The sequence below is a fragment of the Leptinotarsa decemlineata genome, unplaced genomic scaffold (assembly GCF_025532065.1).
Source record: "Leptinotarsa decemlineata unplaced genomic scaffold, Ldec_3_MD MMD2_tig00026328_RagTag_RagTag, whole genome shotgun sequence".
In the NCBI taxonomy this organism is placed as follows: domain Eukaryota; kingdom Metazoa; phylum Arthropoda; class Insecta; order Coleoptera; family Chrysomelidae; genus Leptinotarsa; species Leptinotarsa decemlineata.
The window spans coordinates 32,323,099-32,345,141 of NW_027412688.1; the positions used below are offsets into that span (position 1 = coordinate 32,323,099).

The window sequence follows — 22,043 nt, forward strand, 5'->3', positions numbered from 1 at the left end:
TAAAAAACATATGCATTCATCTTAAAATCAAAAAACTTGTATAACACTTTATTTCCTAAAAACATATTGATTAATCAACTATTTATTTTTACTGGTGAATATCAATATTCAGAACCATTCTATTTCGTAAACATTATCCCTGTTCTTTTGTAACCTTAACAAATATTCTTTTTTTTTGTTTGATATACAATTTATTATAAACAAATACATGATCACCCTACTTTTCTGAATAGTAAAAAATTGAATAAAAATAACCCTCTATCAATTTGTGACACAAATTTGTAATTTCAAAAATATACGTGATTATTTTTATTTAATATTATGCTAGAGTTCTTTGTCAACACCAAATCGTTATTTTTAACACCTCGACACGTGTTTCGATCACCAAGTGATCATCTTCAAGAGGAAGAGGAAGATTATTCTTCCTCATTTCAAGTTAAATTTAAAGCAAAAACAAGTGCCGAAGTTAAACTTCATTGAAACTTTTCGAAAAAAAAGTTTCCCATATGGTGCGCACTTTAATGGCGACACTGTATATAGAAAATATATAGAATCACAACCTTGACAACAATGTTTTCGTTTTAATTCAATAATATTTCTGAGAATTTAGTGCCTGTTATTATGGAATTGTTCTGTAAATGTTGTGAACAGGAAACATTTTTCCTGAACTCTCGTTTACATGTAAACAATATTATATTTTTTTTTGTTATAAACTATAAATTATAACAGGTAGTAAATGGGCTTCAATATATCAATGACATTTTTGCTAGAGAGCGAACAAAACAAACTTTTCTTAAATCAACAAATCCATAGTGGTGTTCCATTCTTGAAATATAGCACATTTTTTATTTATTCTGCATACAGTCGATACAAAATATGAGTTGAATTCATTCGTTTTCTGCAATTGTTACGACCCTAATGAATACTCACATTACTCACGTTCACAATATACATATATTTTCTCTTTGTTTCATTACATTCCCTTGAGGTAAGAACGTGATTCGCCAGCTGGGCAAAATATATGTTCACAGAGTCGTTTGTTATGTTGGACATGCAAATCGCTCTCAAGACCACCAAAGTCGATTGTTATGAAGCGAGGAAAAAATTTGAAAACACCTCCGCTATCTTCAGAATGGTAACAAGTGTGCGTGTTTGCTTATTACGAAGAAAAATCTATCTATCGTAAGATCACGTGCTAGTTTTGACCAAATTGAACCAAACAAAATTTAAATGAGATAGTTGATACAGGAACGTAGAAGAATTAGGAGTACTAGTTCTTATTTATTTATTTATTTTTTTGTAATACAATACTCTACAGGACATAGCCCAATTACAGAGCAGGAAATAACACAGTATAATAAATACATCACAACAAGTGACTGTAAAGTCTGCAAACACTATAAACAATACAAACAAGTGACTATAAAGACTACACAATTTATATTTATTATAGGTGACAAAACAATTATTTTAGGAAGTGGGATTTCATATATGACAATTTGCAACTAAATATATCTGAATTATCACTAACAGAATTTGCCACTTAATACATGGTATGGATCGGAGAATTCTCCAGAACATTTGTGCGAGATGTTTTTATATAGAAAGTACTCGGGTGTCTGGAACATATTCCAGGAATGCAAATATTAAACTTTTCCAGTAATGTTGGGCAGTCAACTACGCTTTTGATAATTTTATAGGTTAGTGCAACACTATAATATTCACGCCTTTTTTCAGACTGCAAAAGTTATGCTTTTGTAGAAATTCAGAGTGGGTTGTTCCTATTGGAGGATAAATGCCATCGGTTTTTAGGCTTAGCAGTTTTGAAAATCGTCTTTGAATTGCTTCTATTCTATCAATGTGATATTGATAAAAGGGGCTCCCCACAACTGACGGGTTTTCTAACTTTGATCTTATGAAAGCATAGATAAAGTTTTTAAGGTCGAACTTTCTTTGAAATCACTACTGTTACGTGCAATTAATCCGTACAAACGACAGGACGAGGTTACAACATTATCGATATGCCTATTAAATGATAGTGCTGTGTCAAATGTGATGCCAAGATCAGTAAATGTTTCTGGTCTCACCAGGGAAAAGTTTTCTATTGAATAATCAAAGATTAAGATATTCCTTTCAAACTGTAGGACATGACCTTACATTTATCCGGGTTCAGTCACAAGTTATTTCGATAACACCATTCTACAACTCGTTCTACGTTTGCTGAGAGGTTCACACAATCATCTATGTTCTCAACGAGGCAGTATAGTTTTAGATAATCGGCATATAAAAGGAAATACACATCTATAACATCTACAATATCATTAATGAATATATTGAAGAGCAACGGTCCCAGATTTGAACCTTGTGGAACACCGGAAGAAGTACTGTATTCTGTAGATTTGAAACCATTGAGCTGAACATATTGTTTTCGATCCCGTAGATAGGACTGAAAGAGTGCGATTAAAGATGGAGATAATCCAAAGGCTACTAGTTTGTTTAGTAGAATGCCATGGTCAAGCCTTATCCATAGGACACACCTGAGTTCAGGTATAAAGTAATTAGAAATTCAAGTATTAGGAAACAAATGAGGAAACTCATTTAAATAAACATGTTGGCGTATCAACTGATTAACAATATCCACATTGATCAAATAATGTTAACTTTCACGGCCGGAGATGAAAGTGTAACAGACTTTTTCCGGGTTTTCTGTCCGTGGTCTGCAGGTTTTGATGTTTGATGTTTCGTCTACTACTGCGGTAGAAATGATCAAAGGCGATGTGGTAACTACGATGCTGATCTTTGACTCAGGTTTTAAATTATCATTAGTGGGCGTGGCTTGGTTTCTCTTAATTGGATTACGTGACCTTGTTTGTGTACCTGTAAGTTACAGGTCTGGTAATTCAGGTAATCCAATTACCTGACCCTGTTTGTGTACCTCAAGGTACATGTCAGGTGATCCAATTAAGATAAACCCAGCCCCGTCCACTAATAATGATATAAAACCGGGCACTGCGACCGTTTTTATATCGTCTTTGATAATGTACAACGCAGTGGTAGACGAAACGTCAGGCATAATAAATGGAAAATAGCTTTTACACAATTACAGAAGAAAGATTTATTAAAAAGAAACTATTCCATTCTTTTTGGTCATTCGGTAAATTTTTAGAATCTTTGAATATATCGATTTCCAAGTACTCCAAAACACTGAGTTTGAAACCTTTCTTGATATACAATATTATGACGATAATATCCCTCTTTTTTTGAAAAAATAAAGATTTGCACCTGATTTGCAGAACAGTAAAGAACAGTAAAGAAAATACTTCAGTGTCAGATAGGTCGGGAGTTTATACGTGTTTTTTGTCCAAACTTCATATTGGCCAAACGGGAAGAACTTCTTCCCAAAGAATAAAAGAGAATAGGATTCATCTTTTGATTCATTCATTTACATGACCATACAAACGAGTTTGTGAAATTTCTTCGAATTGTTGATTTATATAAAGCACTAATTAGTTAGTTGATATGAACACGCCTGAACACGTAAATCACGCGAAGTGATTTACATATTCAGGTAATATTTTATTGTGAAATTTTAACCGAACAGTTTACAAAAGCACATCACATGTTTCGTATTATAAAGCTCTCGGTATGAACTCGCCTGAGCAAGCTATATTGTTTGATTAAACACGTGTTGCATGTTCAGTATGAAGATATCGTATAGTGACACACGTGTTGCTGTTTTGTAAACTGATTGAAAGTATCATAATAAAGCGTTACGTTATGGATTCTCATCAAGTATCGGTCAATCACATGACATATCTAGGGAAAATGGTTTCGAAAGAATGTTGTTACTGAAAAGTTAAAATTCAGTTTGTACTCAATCAAATATTATGTCATTTTGAAACATCAATTTTCAACTTATTCATCTTTTTTGGGTGACATAATAAATTTCACGTCTCCTTTGAAACACATTTGTTATCTGACTAGAACGTATCATTCAACTTCAGATATATGCCTGCATGAACACCGTATGTATCTTTATCTAATCACAGGGTTGAAGTGTTTCGAACTTCCGGTGATAACTTCTTGATATTGTTCAGCCGTATCTTTATCAGACTAGTTTGTTATAAGCAGGGACTGGACAGCCATTTATCTAGAAATATCACCGAGATATGAGGATGAAAAGAACTGCATATTTTTGTAATATTTTCGTCGACTTATCGGAGTAAAACATTGAGAGTATGTTCAAGTAGATTTTCTTCAATGTTTCGAAGTGGATAAATATATATATATATGTCGACATTAATGATATAATACCTTTTCTGCAAAGTGTTCAAATCTCCACCAAGGTTTGGTAGCATTTTTGTTACCAAACCTGAATGAATGAATATTTTTAAGAAAAATGAAAATTTACTTTATTATTTGAACAGGGTAGTATATCTACTATCAGTACATCATAAAATACTTAGTTTTTTAATAGTATCATTCGACTTATTCGAATTCGAATCTCTCCACCTACATCATTTGCCCATTATTTATTAACATATCCGTCTCACATCCGGTTGATTGATTTGGGAAGTAGAGTGTTTTTTTCATTCCGTTGAATTTTCACGCCCTCATGACACTTATTTATCAAAGGATGAAAAATAATTCTGAAATAATACTTGATGTGGAAATCAAACAGCTTATCGTGCATCTATTCAAATAAAAATAGTATGACAAGATGATAAATATTGAAATTGCATTTTTGAGGAGTTGTTATCTAAGTCGGGGGATTATCAATTTCATAATGAGGACGTTACTTCACTATTAGTTTTAACCTAAATTCCTACAATAATATTTCACATTCGTTAGATAACAACTTTTGTATGTGAGTAATCATAACAACCTTCAAAATAATCGTTCTAAAATCATTTCAGCCTCCAAAAATGAGGAAAACTTCTGAAAAAAGAAAACAATCAAGTTCAAAATGAACATTGAATTACCCGAAACAAAAAGTACATTTGAAACAACTACTTTCTTATGAATTGCATTAGATATCATTCGTTAAAATGCTACACATTATAATATAAGAAATAATTGCGATATGAAATTTCACTTTACACTGTCATCCTCCATGGCGGATTTCCAAGTTTCGGAATGAGACACTTGTCTTATTACCTCATGACAGGACATCGACATAAAGACATTCATTCGCTTATTGGATTCAATCCCAGCCATGGGAATCTTGTTTGAATTGAAAGGGGTTTATTTTTAGAATATATTAGGTTCTTGGAAATAACGCTTTTTGACTTTCTGCTTCTCTATCTTTACAACGAAAGTGAGAGTTGAAAATAGGAAAGGGTTTTTTTTTAAATTGTATTCTGATTAACGAAAAACGTAATGAGATAAAAAAAAATCGAGAGGAAAATATCTTCGTGTACATTTTCAGTAACAAGTTTGACCCTGACAGGCATCCTGTGCTTCGAAGACCTTTTATTATTCTTATTAGAGTTCTCACCAGCATTATATCTGCTGGTCTCTTTCTTTCTTCACCACCTGTCCCTTCTTTTTGTATTGAATTAGGACATGTATTATTTCATCAAAGTGTATTTTAAACCTGTTCAGAACGGAAGTCGGGGAACGATAGAATCGCATACGAAATGAATACACGGTAGATACGAGGGACGATTAGATAGATGATACACTATCATTTACATTTTATTTGAAGAGGCTGCTGCTAAATATATCGACAGACTTTGCGCTATTGTCTGTTAGTTATTTTATTGGACTTCTTCTGAAAGTTTCCCACATTTTCTGTATAAAGATGAAGAAATAGAAATCCAAAACCTTTATTAAAAAAAAAATCTCTACTAAGTTTATATTCCTTTGCATTTATATTCCTTTGAATTTGATACATAGTAAATTGAACCCAGGTTTTTGTTTAATAAACCGTATAAAATACAAATAAAACAGAAGTCAGAGTCAGATGGTACAAATGCAATACGCATATATACAGACGACTCAAAAACCAAAGAAGGCTCAGAATGTGGTGTATACTCCAGATAACTAAGCCTAAGGATTAAGTGGGGAATGGCTGGTATCTCAATCGCCACGAAAGAAATAACCAGGAAAGAAATTTCTGGCAAAAACATAACAATCTGCACTGACAGCAGACAAGCCTTGAACAGACAACGTGTTACCTCAGGGCTAGTACTAGAGTCCCACCAAGAGTTAGCCAAAGCCTGGGTCGATAATAACATTATCCTGAAGTGGATTAAAGGGCACGACAGGAGTAAAGGTAATCGCATTGCCGACTCTTTAGCCAAGGAAGCGGCTGGACCAAGAATTTTGGGACCCAGTGGCATCTACGGCCTGATGAATTCGACAATTGCGGAACTAGCCAAATGTTACACCCATGCTCAGTCCCTAAAGAGATGGGATGGAATCAAAGGATGCATTCTTGCCAGGATCACCCTAGGCGACCGTGGGAAGCTGGCGCCGAAGAAATGCCTGACGATGACCAGGAAAAATCTATCCTTAACAGTAGGATTTCTGACTGGCCACTGTCAACTAAGGAAACACCTCCATAATATGGTGCTAGTAGACACCTCTATGCAGGATGTGTGAACAGGAAGATGAGACTGTCAAGCATGTCCTGTGCGGGTGCCCGGAGTTATCGTCAATAAGAGAGTGTGTGTTCGGCCAGTCTTGGCCTACACCTGCCGATATAAAGGAAAGGACAGGATGGACGATGACCTAGGAAGACAACTCCTCGGGAGGTTGTACAATGAGTCACATGCGGCCTAAGTGCTGTCGGCTTACACTCACTCTCCCTACTCTACAGATACAGAGATACAGATTGATACATAGTACTTGTGTCAAAGTACGATTATAAATATGTCTTTCGTTACAATGCATCGTGTAACAAAAAACAAATGCCATTACAAGATGGTCGGTATTAAATATTTGTAAGATCTTTACTAAACAGTTCACAAAACCGCGACAGTGTTTCATTAAACAAAATATTCTTCAGATGCGTTACTACTGTAGTAGCGATCTCTAATCTAGTTGTGATCATTTCTTAGGCTAGTTTCACGATAAAGGGTCATTTCAATACTATTTCACTGTATCTTGAAGTATGTTAAAGTTTACTAGTATCACTGTTCTAGAATTGATGACTAGAAGTTGCGAAAGTTGATCAGAACCGGGAAATGTATGAAAATAATTTTCGAGTCCAACTTTATTGATATACTAATCTGTAACTATCCATGAAACAGTTTTCACACTTATACATTTATACACACTTATACATTTTTTAGAGACGAAAATCTTTATACAATCGCAGTAGTTGTTTACTTTTTCAACTAAGCTGATAGAAGCTAATTCGACTGAGAAAGTTATTAGTGTGGAAATTGTTTTATTGTCATGAATAGAGTCAAACTTTTGAAGTGATAACTTCTTATAGGAGGTAAACCGCTTGGTAACGTAACGCATAACGCCGCCAGTATGTCTGGCTTTCCTTTCTCCTCACTCGCACACAGCGCTTGCTGTATTTCGGACGATTCTCTCGCCTTTCTTCGTATGACTCTGTGTTCAGTGTGCGTTCGACATATACTGTTGACAGTGAGCATACAACGTAAAACTATCACCGCTTTTGAAAGTGATTATAAAAAATTTGATGAAACAAGCAGAAGATGATCCTCGGAATATTACAGAATCTGCCAACGAAAGGTTAGTTTAATAAATTAATATAATACGATTTATCAATGACAAGCATTTAATAATTCTACCGCCGTAGCGTCTATACAGGGTGAGTCATCAAGATTCCCTCGGTCGCTATCAGAGGAAACAATTTTTCGAACTGCTCAATTTTTTTGCAGTCATATCGATAAATACTATCTTTTAAAATTATTTTCTCGCATACTGGGTGATTCAGCCGAGCGTGGCCAACAAAAGTTATATTTTTTAAAAGGAACACCCAGTATATGAATACGTCATTCAATTCTATATTTTATAAACTCTCTATGAAATTTTTGTTTTCGAATTTCCATTGGGGCATTCCAAGTTATTCCAGAAAAACCTATTTTGCAGACAATGTTTTTTTTTAAATTAACCACCCACATGTCTACAGCAATAAAGTGTTTTTTTTTTAAATATCTAGTCAACATCTTTATGATAATTTCGGGAATCTCAACTTTCGGAAACAATATATAGGGTGCTCGGTAAAACCGGTCAAGGTTCATTCATTTTCAAACAGACATAATTCAACTTTTTCAAATGAAAGACTCTGTATTTTTTCATTTGTTTCAGGTGTTTCAACATTTAACTACATTTTTTATCAGAGAAAATTCAAAAACAAAAATACCTTAGAGTGCTAAAAAATATAGAATCGAATGACGCATATTCATATACTGGGTGGTCTGTTTATTTTGGTTGGCCACGCTCGGCTAAATCACTCAGTATGCAGAAAATAATTTTTAAAGATAGTGTTTTTTCTGTGACGGGAAAAAAGTTTGACATTTCATCTCTGATGACAGGTAACAAAATGTCACTTTTCATGAAATTACTTTATATATATATATATATATATATATATATATATATATATATATATATATATATATATAAAAGATAAATAGATTAGTACTTTTTAATCATTCTCATATTGATTTCAATTTAAGAGCCACCGGTATACAGCTGTTTCAGCCTATTGGGCATCGTCAGTACCGGACAGGCGGTCCTCGATTAAAGACAAAATGAGAAAAAAACCAAGAAAGTACTTGATAAAAATAGCTGCGTAAACGCAAGCGAAACATAAGTGGAACCACCTATTGGTGTGACACCCAAGTCAACTTGCCATTGCCAACTTTCCCAAAAAAAACAATTATCACTTCTGTCGGGCGTCCCGAAACGAACTCTTTTTTTACGGTGAATTGTGTTCAACAGTAGCGACACCTGAACACAGCAATATGAACTTATTCTCGAAAAAAATTAGTCTTGCTTCTCGATGTTTTTATATATTTTTCAACAGCGTTTCTTCACAGCTCTACATCTAATGTATCATTCTCAAGAAGGCAGATTATTCCTTTACCATAATTACATTTCTCTTCAATCAGTTCGTTCAGTTATTTTTGAATATGTCTGTTCGGAAATGTGCCCTTCATTCTAAGATCCCACGTATATAACCAAGAAAATGCTTCAAACAGGTTCTTGATGCGAGCAGCCCATCGGAAGTTGAATTGAATAATTGGAGTGGAACTGCGGAGATATCTCCCAGCTTATTCATGAGCCTTATGAGGAAGTCGGACCTTTTGTGATGCAAAATATCACGCCGCGCATTCTATGAATGGATGAATAAATGGCTGGTTTTTTTGTTGATGAGGAAGAACGTATATTTGTTTAACAATAGGAAGTTGAAATGAGCAAATTCAGTGCAGGCAATAGAAAACCAGCTTCGTATAATAATTTGAATATCGAAAACGTAATAGGTCAAACAATATTTGTTTTTAGCCATTTTTTGTTGATGATCAACTATTCTAAAACCAACGAGTAGCAAAAAATCATAAGAAAATGTACAGGCCCACTCTAATTAAGAATATACCATACTTTGGCATCTTACCATTTCTCTCATTCAATCATTTCTTTCCATGTCATACTGTTATTTATAAAAAGTGAGCAGATTGAGACTATCTAGAGATTAGTTACTTTATTACCTATCACAGTAATTGTATTCTACTACTTTGATTAGGTACTTACTTTAGCTACACTTTAGTTAATTATTGCAGTTACGTTTTACTATTGGCTTATTATCACTTCGATGTCTGACAAACTAACGCTAGTTGCACACACACCGATTTTGGACGGCCGAATTTGTACCGGTCGTTCAAATTCCAATAGTGAACCACATGTGGGAACGGGACCTTGCACACACGCCGACCGGGGATCGTCGCCGGTAAAATACCGGTGAGCAGCCGTCCACTGCCACTGTATCGCCGGCAGTACCAAGAAGTAGTGGCGTACATGACTAAATACACTCTTGCATACTCACCGGTTTTTTACCGACCATTCCAGTCTCGAATGCTCGGTGAAATTGTAGTTACTACGCATTACTTTTGTTTTGGTAGTGCGTGCTAATTACGACAACAAAGCAACTGATTGTTTTACCGATAAAAATCCGGTGAGTGTGCACCCGCTACCAATAAAATATCGGCCGATTTTATACTGGCCGTCCAAAATCGGTGTGTGTGCCACTAGCGTGCAAGCACCTGCTACCAATAAAATATCGGCCGATTTTATATTGGCCGTCCAAAATCGGCGTGTGTGCAACTAGCGTTACGACAACAAAGCAACTGATTGTTTGACCGATAAAAATCCGGTGAATGTGCAAGCACCCGCTACCAATAAAATATCGGCCGATTTTATACTGGCCGTCCAAAATCGGTGTGTGCAACTAGCGTAACTTTCAAATCTGGCCGGGACAATGTTTTTCACGTGGAATCGAAGAAATATAAGAAAAGAAGATATAATATTCGTAAAAAATATATATTACCAAAGATGCATCAATTCACAATTGAACTCAATGATTAAACCATCACCCCTTTTCCTATCTGGATATAAACAACTAAATGAATAACAATGCTCTCCTCGCCTGACTCGCTCGAGTTGACTGACTATGACTGACTAATTCCTATCCAATCTCTCGGGCCCCGCGTTTTTTTCCGCCCATGTCGATAGTGGTTTCTTACAGAAAGTCTATCAAGATCAATTTCTGTTCTCTTCTGATTTAGATGGAATTTTTTCAAACTAATATGTTCCTCAGATATCAGTGTGTTGAAATTGAAGGACATCAATCTGTTCACTGTTCAACCGCCCCAGGTATGCTTCAGGGTTCGAACCTCGACCTCTTACTCTTCCCATTATTTATTGTTGATCTCTTCCAAATTATTCCCCCTTCCAAATTATTATGTGATCTCAAGATTTTTTAACGTAATTGATTGTTTCTGACTGTTTGTATAGTATATAGGAAGTCAATCCGAGCAGCTGAATAAAAACTAATGTACCGGGTCTGATATATTTACTAGTTAATCTCCCACATAAAAGTAATGATTATACCTCGAATGAATTACCACGCCGCGCCACCCATGCCATAAAAAAGAAACTGCCGACGTTCGGTTACTACTTGGTTTTTATGCCATTCGAATTGACTTCGTATGCATTATACATATAGGATGATATTAATTTAATTCATTAATGGTATTGTTATAACCAGCATCACACTTTGAAGCACAGGATTGATAGAAGAAGACCTATCTAAATCATGTGAATTTTCTCATGTGGGTCTGTTTGAATTTTTTAATAATTTGATTACAACCTAATTTACTCGAAAAACTAAAAATAGAATAATAAGTTATGTATGAAACAAAGTGACGTGTCACAACCTCTGTTAACTATCTGAAATTTTTCTGAATCATGGATATTATAAAAAATGTCAAAAAATTACTTGTCCTAACAAAAAATAACAAAGTCAAAAACACGTAATACCATCAAATATTCGATTACTTATTGAAATAGATAATAAACAAATCATAAAGCCGACATCTGGCCGTCCCATTTTTCCTTTCATATACAATATTCAAGGTTCGACCTGAATCGGTCACGGAATTTCGAAAAGGTCAATAATCTAAAGAGAATATTTCAATCAATAGAGAACTATTTACGTATTTGTTGTTTGAGAACGCACACATAAAAGAGAGACAGAGAGTCGGAACACAAACATCTCCCACAGCTGTGAATAGACTATCTTTTGGAAAACTGTATGTTGCAACAGTTCGTTCTGAATAATTCTAATTGTAGAGTTGTCAGGGTGGCGATGTGTTCTTGGGTCCAGTGTTACGTTTATTCTCGATCAAAATGAAAGTAAATGAGTTTAAAGAAGATTCTACATCTTTGGGAAAGAAATGTTTTTGCTTTCTACATTCTCTACCATACTATCATAGTCGATACTGTGCAAAACACGCGTCTAGAGACAGCATTTTTGTTCTGGTGAAGGAAACGTTTTCTCCATAGATAAATTTCACGACCAAGGTTCCAAATTCTACTTATAAAATTCTACTTATTAAATCGGGCGGGCTCTTTTACTCTTTCGTAGTATAACTGTAAAAAGGAGGCTATATTAAAAAGTACCTATATGTTTTATCGAGTATTTTTTGATGACGCATGTGTAATCGTTAGTTGCCCCAACCTGAACATCAACCTGATTATAACAGAATAAAGATTTTAAGGAAGCTCGAAACCCCGTTACGTAAGGCACATCGCTAGTCGCTAATGCACCAAAATAACCTTGATCTATTTAAAACTACCACATTTAACTCGACAATAGTCGAGACACCATTGACCCCATTATCAGAACGTTTGGAATAGGCGACTTGTTTTTTCTACAGGAAACTGTTCGACGATAAAAACACACTGGAAATACCGACCGAGAATGTAACTTGATTTTGGTTTCGAAGAAAAACCCATAATCTATTACTATTTGTGAAATGAGAAGAGTTGAAAAGATTCATGGTTCAAGTAACTGTATATATATATATATATATATATATATATATATATATATATATATATATATATATATATATATATACAGATAGAGATTTTATCGAGTGTGTATGATACAAATCAAGAATGAAATAATTCGTGGACACAACACTCAAAAAATAGGGGCAAACCGCGGACACGTGTTTCTGGCTATTGGCCTCATCAGCGCGGTGCAGCCAAGTGTAAAGATGGGCAACACTTGTTTGCCGAAAGCAGGAAACAACACATACGCACGGAGTCAACAACAGAAGCCAACCGCACATTTGTGGTTCCAGTTAGAAGACCTAGAATTCCTAGGCTACATCTAACATGACCACGTAGGCAGCTATAGCTACCTGCGTGACATCCGGGTCCAGGATATAAATACAGATAGAGATTTTATCGAGTGTGTATGATACAAATCAAGAATGAAATAATTCGTGGACACAACACTCAAAAAATAGGGGCAAACCGCGGACACGTGTTTCTGGCTATTGGCCTCATCAGCGCGGTGCAGCCAAGTGTAAAGATGGGCAACACTTGTTTGCCGAAAGCAGGAAACAACACATACGCACGGAGTCAACAACAGAAGCCAACCGCACATTTGTGGTTCCAGTTAGAAGACCTAGAATTCCTAGGCTACATCTAACATGACCACGCAGGTAGCTATAGCTGCCTACGTGGTCTCGGAAACGGTAAGACCTACAAGGTCAGTTGAATCGGACAAAAGTTTCCTGTTTTGGGGAACTGGAATAATCTCTTTTCAGATCGATAATGTCAATGGTTGTTTTCGGAATATTCGCCAACAACTAGAATTTTTTAATATCTTTTTTAACTCTACCGCCCCCAATTCGAATGATATAAAAAAGGCAGGGGAACTTTCAATACTGTTTCATATTTGTTATTATCTGTTATGAACCAATATGCAATGCGACGTTTCGTTCATTAGATTTCAACGTCAACTTTATTACATAGCTGAATTTTTCTCTTCTTTGTTTTTTCTCTAGTTTAGTTTTCTTTTCTTCAAGGCTAGAACTAAGATCAACAGTACCCTTCCGGGTACTGTTGTAACCAATTTACCATAGGACCTGTGGTTATTGGTACCCAAAGCTCTGTAAAACTGATTTTTTTTACAATACGATACTAGCGTAGTACGATCAGCTTTCTCAAGCTGTCGCTCTAGTATCGGAAGTAACGGAATTTGGAGGCATTCAACATTAAATGACTTAACAATCGAAATGTATTTTGCAATTGAACAATGCCATGTTCTTTTCTCGCAATTTTTCTAAAATAGGCCACACTCATTTATTCATAAACGTGCGACATGTCTCGAGGAATTTTAAAAATTACCGACGAACTATTGCGACATTCATTCAGTTCGTTCACTTGCATCACATGGCAGTACTCTTGGCTGTCAGCCGGTGTCATTGGAATAGATAGTGTATGTTCGTCGACAGGTCTAGAGAAAGTTGAATGCCGACGTTTTTAGGCGATACTACAGAGGCTGTGACCCATATTCGTGCTAGATCAGCTGATGGACTACGTGCGTGGCAATGATATTTTTTCCATTTATGCATCGTAATTAATTGGTCATAATATTTAATCGTTCCAAAGCTAATGACATCATCGATTTCTTCACCCGGTGCAAACGAGTTCGTTTATTGCGAGAATAATTGAAGTTCGTCGTTAATTATATGCTAAAGTTTGATTACACATACTGTTGATGAGTTTTAGAAGTGTTAGAAATATAAATACTGTTCCTCAAGTTTTATAATCCCCCATCATCTGCTAATTGAATTCTGATTACACTTTATTCATGAAAATCATTCTGTAAACATACATTTTCAATAATTTTTTCAATCTGTAATCTTACGTATTACCTGAATGAATCATTCTTGATTATACGGGACACATTTCCCTATATTTAGTTATGGGACAGTACAATTCATCATGGTTCACTACGTAAAACAACCAACGCAATTGCTACCTTTCTTCAACAAGCGTGTGGCGTGGCGCTATTGTTAATTTTGTGATAACTTCTGAGATATCAATTTGAATTTATGGTGTATTCTAAAATAAAATTATTAGCCCATAACAAAGTGGTTTATTTTCAAGATAAATCAATGAAATACACTCTTCATTGATTATGATAATGATGATGATTTTCTAAAGATATAAATTTCATCGTGCATTTGTTTTCATATATCTTAGAATTCGCAAGAAAGGTGCAGAGAAACTATGAATTTGTTAGGGCAATGTTTTGGTGCTTTCATAACATCTTTTTTATTTTCAAACATACATATAGTTGCCAGTTATGGATAAGAAATACCACAAAAATATTCTGTCACTCAAATCCCGAGGATGCCACGCAATCCATTACGTTTTCTTACATAAATATGAATGACAATAATAATTAAAGCATAGCGTTGATAAACACAGCTGATAGATAAAAACAAATTCGTAATGTTTTTCGTTACCGAATAGAACACCGTTTAGGAGTTCCTTTACGTAATTTCACCGAAGTGGATTGTTTAGATACGATAAACGTGATTAGAATTTAGGTGGGGCTTGAGAGAAATCCGTATCATCGTGTCGAACAATACAATAACAACTGATAACATTATCTGAAGTATTACGTTATTTTTACAGGGTGGTTTATATTTCCGTTTCAGATTGGGGAGGAAAAGAATTGACAATTTTAAGACGCGTATCATATGAGCTAATAGCCCGTAACCTAACAAACACCGTATATGACACGACTCGCTTCTGGAAGCAACGAAGTACGAAATAACACCATTCAAAATGGTTGTTCGACTTGTAGGCATGTACACATGAATCCATGACCCGTACCGTAACACCGTACATGTTCGGTTCTTTGCGAGATGACACGGTTCGCTTTTGGAAGCAACGAAGTACGAAGTAACGCCATTCACAACAGTGGTTCGGCTTCTAAGAACATATACCTTTGAAGCAATGGCCCGTAACGTAACACCGTACATGTTCGGCTCGTTGCGAGATGACACGGTTCGCTTCTGAAAGCAACGAGGTACGAATTAATACTCTTCGAAATGGTGGTTCGACTTGTAGGCGCGTATACACATGAATCAATGACCCGTACCGTAACACCGTACATGTTCGGTTCGTTGCGAGATGACACGGTTCGCGTCTGGAAGCAACGAAGTACGAAGTAACGCCATTCACAATGGTGGTTCGGCTTCTAAAAACATATACCTTAGAATCAATGGCCCGTAACGTAACATCGTACATGTTCGGCTCGTTGCGAGATGACATGGTTCGCCTCTGGAAACAACGAGGTACTAAATAAAGCCATACATAATGGTGGTTCGACTTGTAGGCGTATATACACATGAATCAATGACCCGTACTGTAATACCGTACATGTTCGGCTCATTGCGAGATGTCACGGTAGGCTTCTGTAAGCAACGAGGAACGAAATAACATAATTCAAAATGGTTGTTCGACTTGTAGGCGTGTATACACATGTAACACCGTACATGTTCGGCTCGTTGTGAGATGACACGGTTCGCTTCTGGAAGCAACGAGGAACGAAATAACACTATTCAAAATGGTGGTTTGACTTGTAGACGTGTATACATATGAATCCATGACCCGTACCGTAACACCGTACATGTTCGGCTCATTCGCTTATGGGAGTAACAAGGTACGACATAACGCCAAACACAATAGTGGTTCGGCTTGTAGGAATGTATTCCTGAGAGCCAGCACATTCCTAACACAGCACATGTTCGACTCATTGCGAGATGACGGAAGTTCGAACCAAACAAGGTACGATACAATGATAGATACAACAGGTAAAGATACTCGATACATATATACGATAAAACTTAACCAACCGTACCGTAACATGTTCGCGGTTGCGTTACAGGTCATTTGGCACAAATTGATACGCGCCAAAGATATTTCATTTTGTTAAGACCAATTTAGTTAATTGTTAATTCTTGAGTTTTTTTATAATTTGTTTATTATGGTTTTTCTTTTTGTAGTTATTGATTGCCAAATATGTCACAAGTTTCTGATATAACTTCATCAAATTATTTATAAATAATGCTTTATAAATAATGGTTCATGAGTAATGCTCGTTTGTATCATTTAGGCGTGCCTTCATAACTATTACTGATTTTCAAATAGTAAATGTCAGCTTCACTATTCATTGTTATCGTTGATTAATAGCTAATTGAGAGTAGGTGTAAGTGAACTTCAAATCCGTAACCGAATATATATAAACGTTACACCAACTTCTCTAATTTGTAATGCCAATAAAGGAATTATACTTTGGTGTAACCCATTTTCGTCTACTGGCTTTGACAGGTGAATCTGAAAATGCCCTGCCCTCATCAAGGCATTTTCAAGCCGCAGTACCGTCATTTTCATCAAATTTGTGAATATTCCAAACAGTGGCGGCGCAAGATCTAAATTTATTGTGGGCAACCTACATTTCGCGAGGCCCTATGGTGATGCAAGAAGAAGGGTTTATAAACTAAAAAAAAATCGAATAAAACAATTTTTTATTCATTAAGGAACACCAAAACTTCTACTTGTGTACTTTTTTGGAACATTAAATAACAAAATTGAAAATGTGCCAAAATCAACTCAAAAGTGATAAAAAAATAATTTCTGGGTCGCCGTATTAAAACCCCAGTCAAAGTCACTGACACTGTTATTTACTCACTTCAATTACAGGAACAAAAACTTTCTTTTTTTACTGATCCAGATTTCCATTTTCTTGCTTTATCTCTATCTCTTTTAGTGCCTAAGCCTGACATGATTGATAAATTAGAAGAATGCACCAATATTGTGTCCGTAACCTGTTAAAAAAAAATGACATTTGATGGTAATTTTTTCTTTCTTTAGGTACCTATAATTAACTTATAAGGAATTGGACTAATGAGTTTGAATAAAAATTGGATGAATATAATACATAATAATATTACTTTGTATATTACCTACTTCAATATTTCAGGTAATATATGTTTAATACAATATAATACACACAACGAAAAAAAAAGGTGGATTCTAGCAATTCCAGTGAAATAAATTATATCTCGACATAATTTTTAATCATGTTATGTTTTGTAAAGAAAACTATAAAAAATATGAGTGTAAGTATAATGAATACTTCTTACCTTATTTTTGATAAATGAAATGAACACAGATGCTATTATTTTTCTTCACGACACAATCCGAATTTCTACTTATAAAACACATGTTATCGTTTTGAAACTATACCTATAACACTATTATTTATTCTCACATCGAATACTATTAGAAAAATTATACTGTAGGAACATAGAGGGAGATTGCGTCTGTCCGTGATACTTTGATTGGTTTTCTATTAAGGGGAAGTCCCGAGGTTTCTGACCGGGGATTCCCCACGATTGCCTCTCAACGCCAAGCATTGTTGCCAGACTAAATAAAAACGAATGATTAGAAACGACAAAGATAAGGATTTTTTGAATAATTATTTTATAATTCAACATAGTTTATCAGAAAAATAAATATTTTCAGGAATTTTTCATTCATATGCTTTCGTGCGCCGAAGAGTTAAATACCTTTTGAGAATTTTCTAATGTATTATCTTTAAAAAACCATGACGTGTACTTTTGGATCTTCCATACTTTTTTAAAATTATTTTCGGCTCTGATTCTAAAGGTTGTAGCCTGCTGATCAGTTGAAACAAATTCATAAAAAGAAAAATCGATATACTTCATTAATCACTATGTCAACTGTCAAATTCGGACCACCTCGTATATCCCTGAACCGTGTTTATGACATTATTTATTAAGTGTGTACTTGGCATCAATTTTAGTGATAAGTCAGTCGACAGTGGTACGGTGGCGGTGTGTTGTGCATTGTTTGTTTCATGCTATCACGCAGGCTACTGTATCTATAAATAGTTTTCGTAAAACAATTGCAGTTCGAAAACACGTTCTAAGAATGACGGAATTACCCAGAAATGTTATTTTCTATAAGAATATAAACATCTATCTGCTTTAATCGAAAATAATGTGGTGTACCGGGGAATTTGTGCATGATGGATGACTGAATCCAGATAATATAGGTTAGTAAAATTTGTTTTGTTAAGGCAAATCGATATTCTGGTTGAAAAAGTAGTGCAAATGCGAAACTATCAAAAAATTCAGCTGTTATGAATTATTTCAGGTTTGAATTTTATTGAAAATTCATTACTGACAATTTCGATCTACTTCATTCACATTTTATGACGGTTCGTGATAATTTGTCAGGAGTATATTTGCAAATGATTGATTTATTTCAAATTCACCCATTTTCAAACACAACGCAGCTCAATGATGACACTTTCGTTATTTGGAGCCACGGGGAACAAGCATCCGAATAGTTTCTTCGCCACATCAACTCCATTCGCTTTCGCATTCATTCGCATGCATAAAAAAAGAAATTGAAGGAAATATACCATTTTTGAATGTACTGGTCAACAGAAAAACTTACGGAAAACTCATACAGGTCGGTATCAAACCGCCATCCAGGAAAAAAATTGTGATACGATGAAAACACTTGTTGATCATTGCCACCAGGATTTATGAGCCACATCTTGAAGTCGAACTTTGCCATCTAGATCAAGGTCTAGAGGCCAAAGGGTCTACACCGCAAGGAATCAAGCGCGCTCTACATCCTAGAAGACGAAATACTTCAACTTCGACCATGATCCAGCCGCTAGTGGTAGGGACAGTCAACTTGCTAAATGAACAAAGTCACGGACCGTATCGGAAAACTGTTTGAACGTCACATCATTAAGACCATTTTCAAATCAACGCTACCAGATCGGGCAATGACAAAAGAGAGCTTCTGACGTTCGACGGTGTTTATAGGATTTCCTGTTCTTGTGGCTCAGTTCCCATCGGAACTATCAAACGCAGCATGAACAACAGGATAGCTGCCGCCTCATGCAATCGGAGAAATCCGCAATTGCAGAATATGTCCACCACTCTACCCGTCAACAACGTGGACCAATCAGAACAATCTAGTAACAGTGCGGACGAATCAGAACGATGCTCAATCAGGATTGAGCATCCGCAAGGGCATCACCCCCACCATCACCCCTACCACCCTCTAAAAGTATAAATACTAATGAACTCGTAACTCGCCAGCCAGTCGTTGCCGAGACTTCGATTAGAACCTTCGTCCTCGCAGTCAATGCACATATTACTGATGATGTCTGCCGCAGTAGCTGATGAACCGGAGTTTGTTCTCTTCAATCGTAACTTCAGCCAGTTTCTTTACAGGGATTTAAATCTAACGTAAATCGCTATTTTCTAGCGGATCACTTCATTCACAGTGAAAAATACACCGGGGATTTGATTAAAGGGCCTAATTCTTCACGAAAAGCGTTACCGTGCAAAATATTCGATGTAAAAACTAAAACAACCAATAAAGAATCTAACGAATATAGGCAAAATTTATTCTATGCAAAATTTTTCGCTAGAATGGACGTTTTTTAAAAATATTGTGATTCACAGCGAAAATACATCGCGAATTGGTTACTGCACAAGAATCTTTGCCAAAACTACCTCAACCATTTCCCAAACCCTAGAAAAATCCCAAAATTATGCTAAATTACATTTACGCGGCATTGATTTTTGCTGAAAAATATGCACATTATTTGGGAAGGCGCTTGAAAAAGGACGTATACCTTTTCGCACAGGCATAGAATTTTATTTTTTTTTATTTAGTTCTTGTGCATCCTCATTGAAAAAAATCGAGTATTTTCGTAAACTCTATGTTTGCTGATATTTCGGGCTGAATTTTGTACCATATTTCGCCCTATTAAGAATGTATACCCTTTCGCACAGTACCAAGGTTTTTCTTTTGGTTTACGTGCAATTCCTTTTGAAAAGTATCGTCCACTTTTCGTAAAATATGTTTGCTGATATTTCGCGTAAAATTTTGTGCTGTATTTCGCACTGAATTTCGCGCTATAAAGAGCTTAAACTTTTTCGCACAGAAAATGCTCTTAGAAAATTTCAAGGTTTCTCCTGTAGCTCTTGAGCATTCCCATTTTTTAAAAAATCTCAGTTTTTTTTTTCATTTCGCACAATGAAACAGTCAACATTCCCTCTACTTCAGCAAAATAATTTTATGACGGTTGCTTTCGACTGCTTGGAAATGTGATGTTGATGAAATATAAGTATGGACCCTTCTGATTTTCCCTTTTTTTTTAAATTCTAGTTTGATAAACAAGGGTGGCGAACCGCCCACGGCTATGGAGAAGGAGAAGCGTATGCGGAGAGAGATCGCCAACAGCAACGAGCGAAGGAGAATGCAGAGCATAAATAATGGTTTCCAAGCGCTGAGGATCCTTCTGCCGCACCACGAAGGCGAAAAATTGAGCAAGGTAAGTGGAGATAAGAGATGATCTGATTATTTTTTTTGAGGAGTATTTTTCCCGGCGTGACCGAAAGAATGTGACATTCTTTTCTTTGCGCATTTTCTGGACTCTGGCGTACAGAAAAGTTTCCACGTTCGTTTCGAATTCGGGACTCGAGTCGTTCATCCTAGGAGCAGGCGACAACTTTTGGGGCGGCTGCTAACGTCGGGGAGACTGGAGTAAAACGGCCACTCTAAAATGAAAGAAAATTCAAATTTAAAAACATTCATTCTGTAGCAAATTTCTTGTGAAATGAATAGCCACCAAGGAATCAGTTGAAGAGTGTTTTTGAAATTTTTGATTCATCCAGGTCCGTTAGTCTAACAATACAATAAAAATAATCACATTACGTTTAATAATAATAATATTGTTTATTATGCATAAAAAATACATTTTTACATAAAAGGAAAAGGGTTAGCCAAAGGCTATTTTCTACTTCTCCCAAAAATTATACAGTGAGTGTAAGAAAATAATTATAAAAATAGGTATTTACTATCATAACAATGATAGAGGAGAGAAAAAATAATAGATCATATAGTTGCTAATAACTTTAATTTTGGTCAATTTAACAATTTCATTACACTACCATATATTGCATTTCAAATTAGCACTGAGCACTAAGCATCTGTGGGATATTTATAAAATAATGTATAACCACATAATCTCAATGAATATGAATAAATAGTTTATTAGCATTTTCATTTTTGATAATACAGGGCTATTCAAATTCGTTTCTGTACATGGGGATCTCGTAAACGATAAGAGATAGAGTGTCGGTTAAATTATGGCAAAGTTAATACGCAACTATTCAATGATGTAAAGAAATCGAATATAGCTCTTTTAGTTCTGGAGATATACAGGAAAAAAAATCTCAAATTATTTTTTGCCTATATCTTCTTTATTCGCAGACATATTGAAAATCTATCCACATTTTGCTATTGGCGCTTGATGTAGGCTCTCAGAATATATTCATGAATCTTTTATACAGGGTATTATCTGCCTTGAGCCACCTTCATCTTTGAATTTTTAAATACGGACCTGTATT

The 22,043-nt window shown here is 35.5% G+C and overlaps 1 protein-coding gene across 2 annotated transcripts in view; it reads left to right on the forward strand.

Moving 5' to 3' along the window:
• Positions 1 to 22,043, forward strand: part of crp (transcription factor cropped) — a 157,005-nt gene that overhangs the window by 16,900 nt on the left and 118,062 nt on the right. The window contains exons 1-2 of one of the 2 annotated variants that reach the window (XM_023158277.2): positions 18,408 to 18,655; positions 20,800 to 20,965. In XM_023158277.2, the coding sequence (XP_023014045.2) occupies positions 20,834 to 20,965 (132 nt within the window). In that variant the 5' untranslated portion in view covers positions 18,408 to 18,655; positions 20,800 to 20,833. Of the gene's footprint in view, positions 1 to 18,407; positions 18,656 to 20,799; positions 20,966 to 22,043 lie in introns of those variants that run through there. The other variant, XM_023158270.2, reaches the window with a different exon arrangement.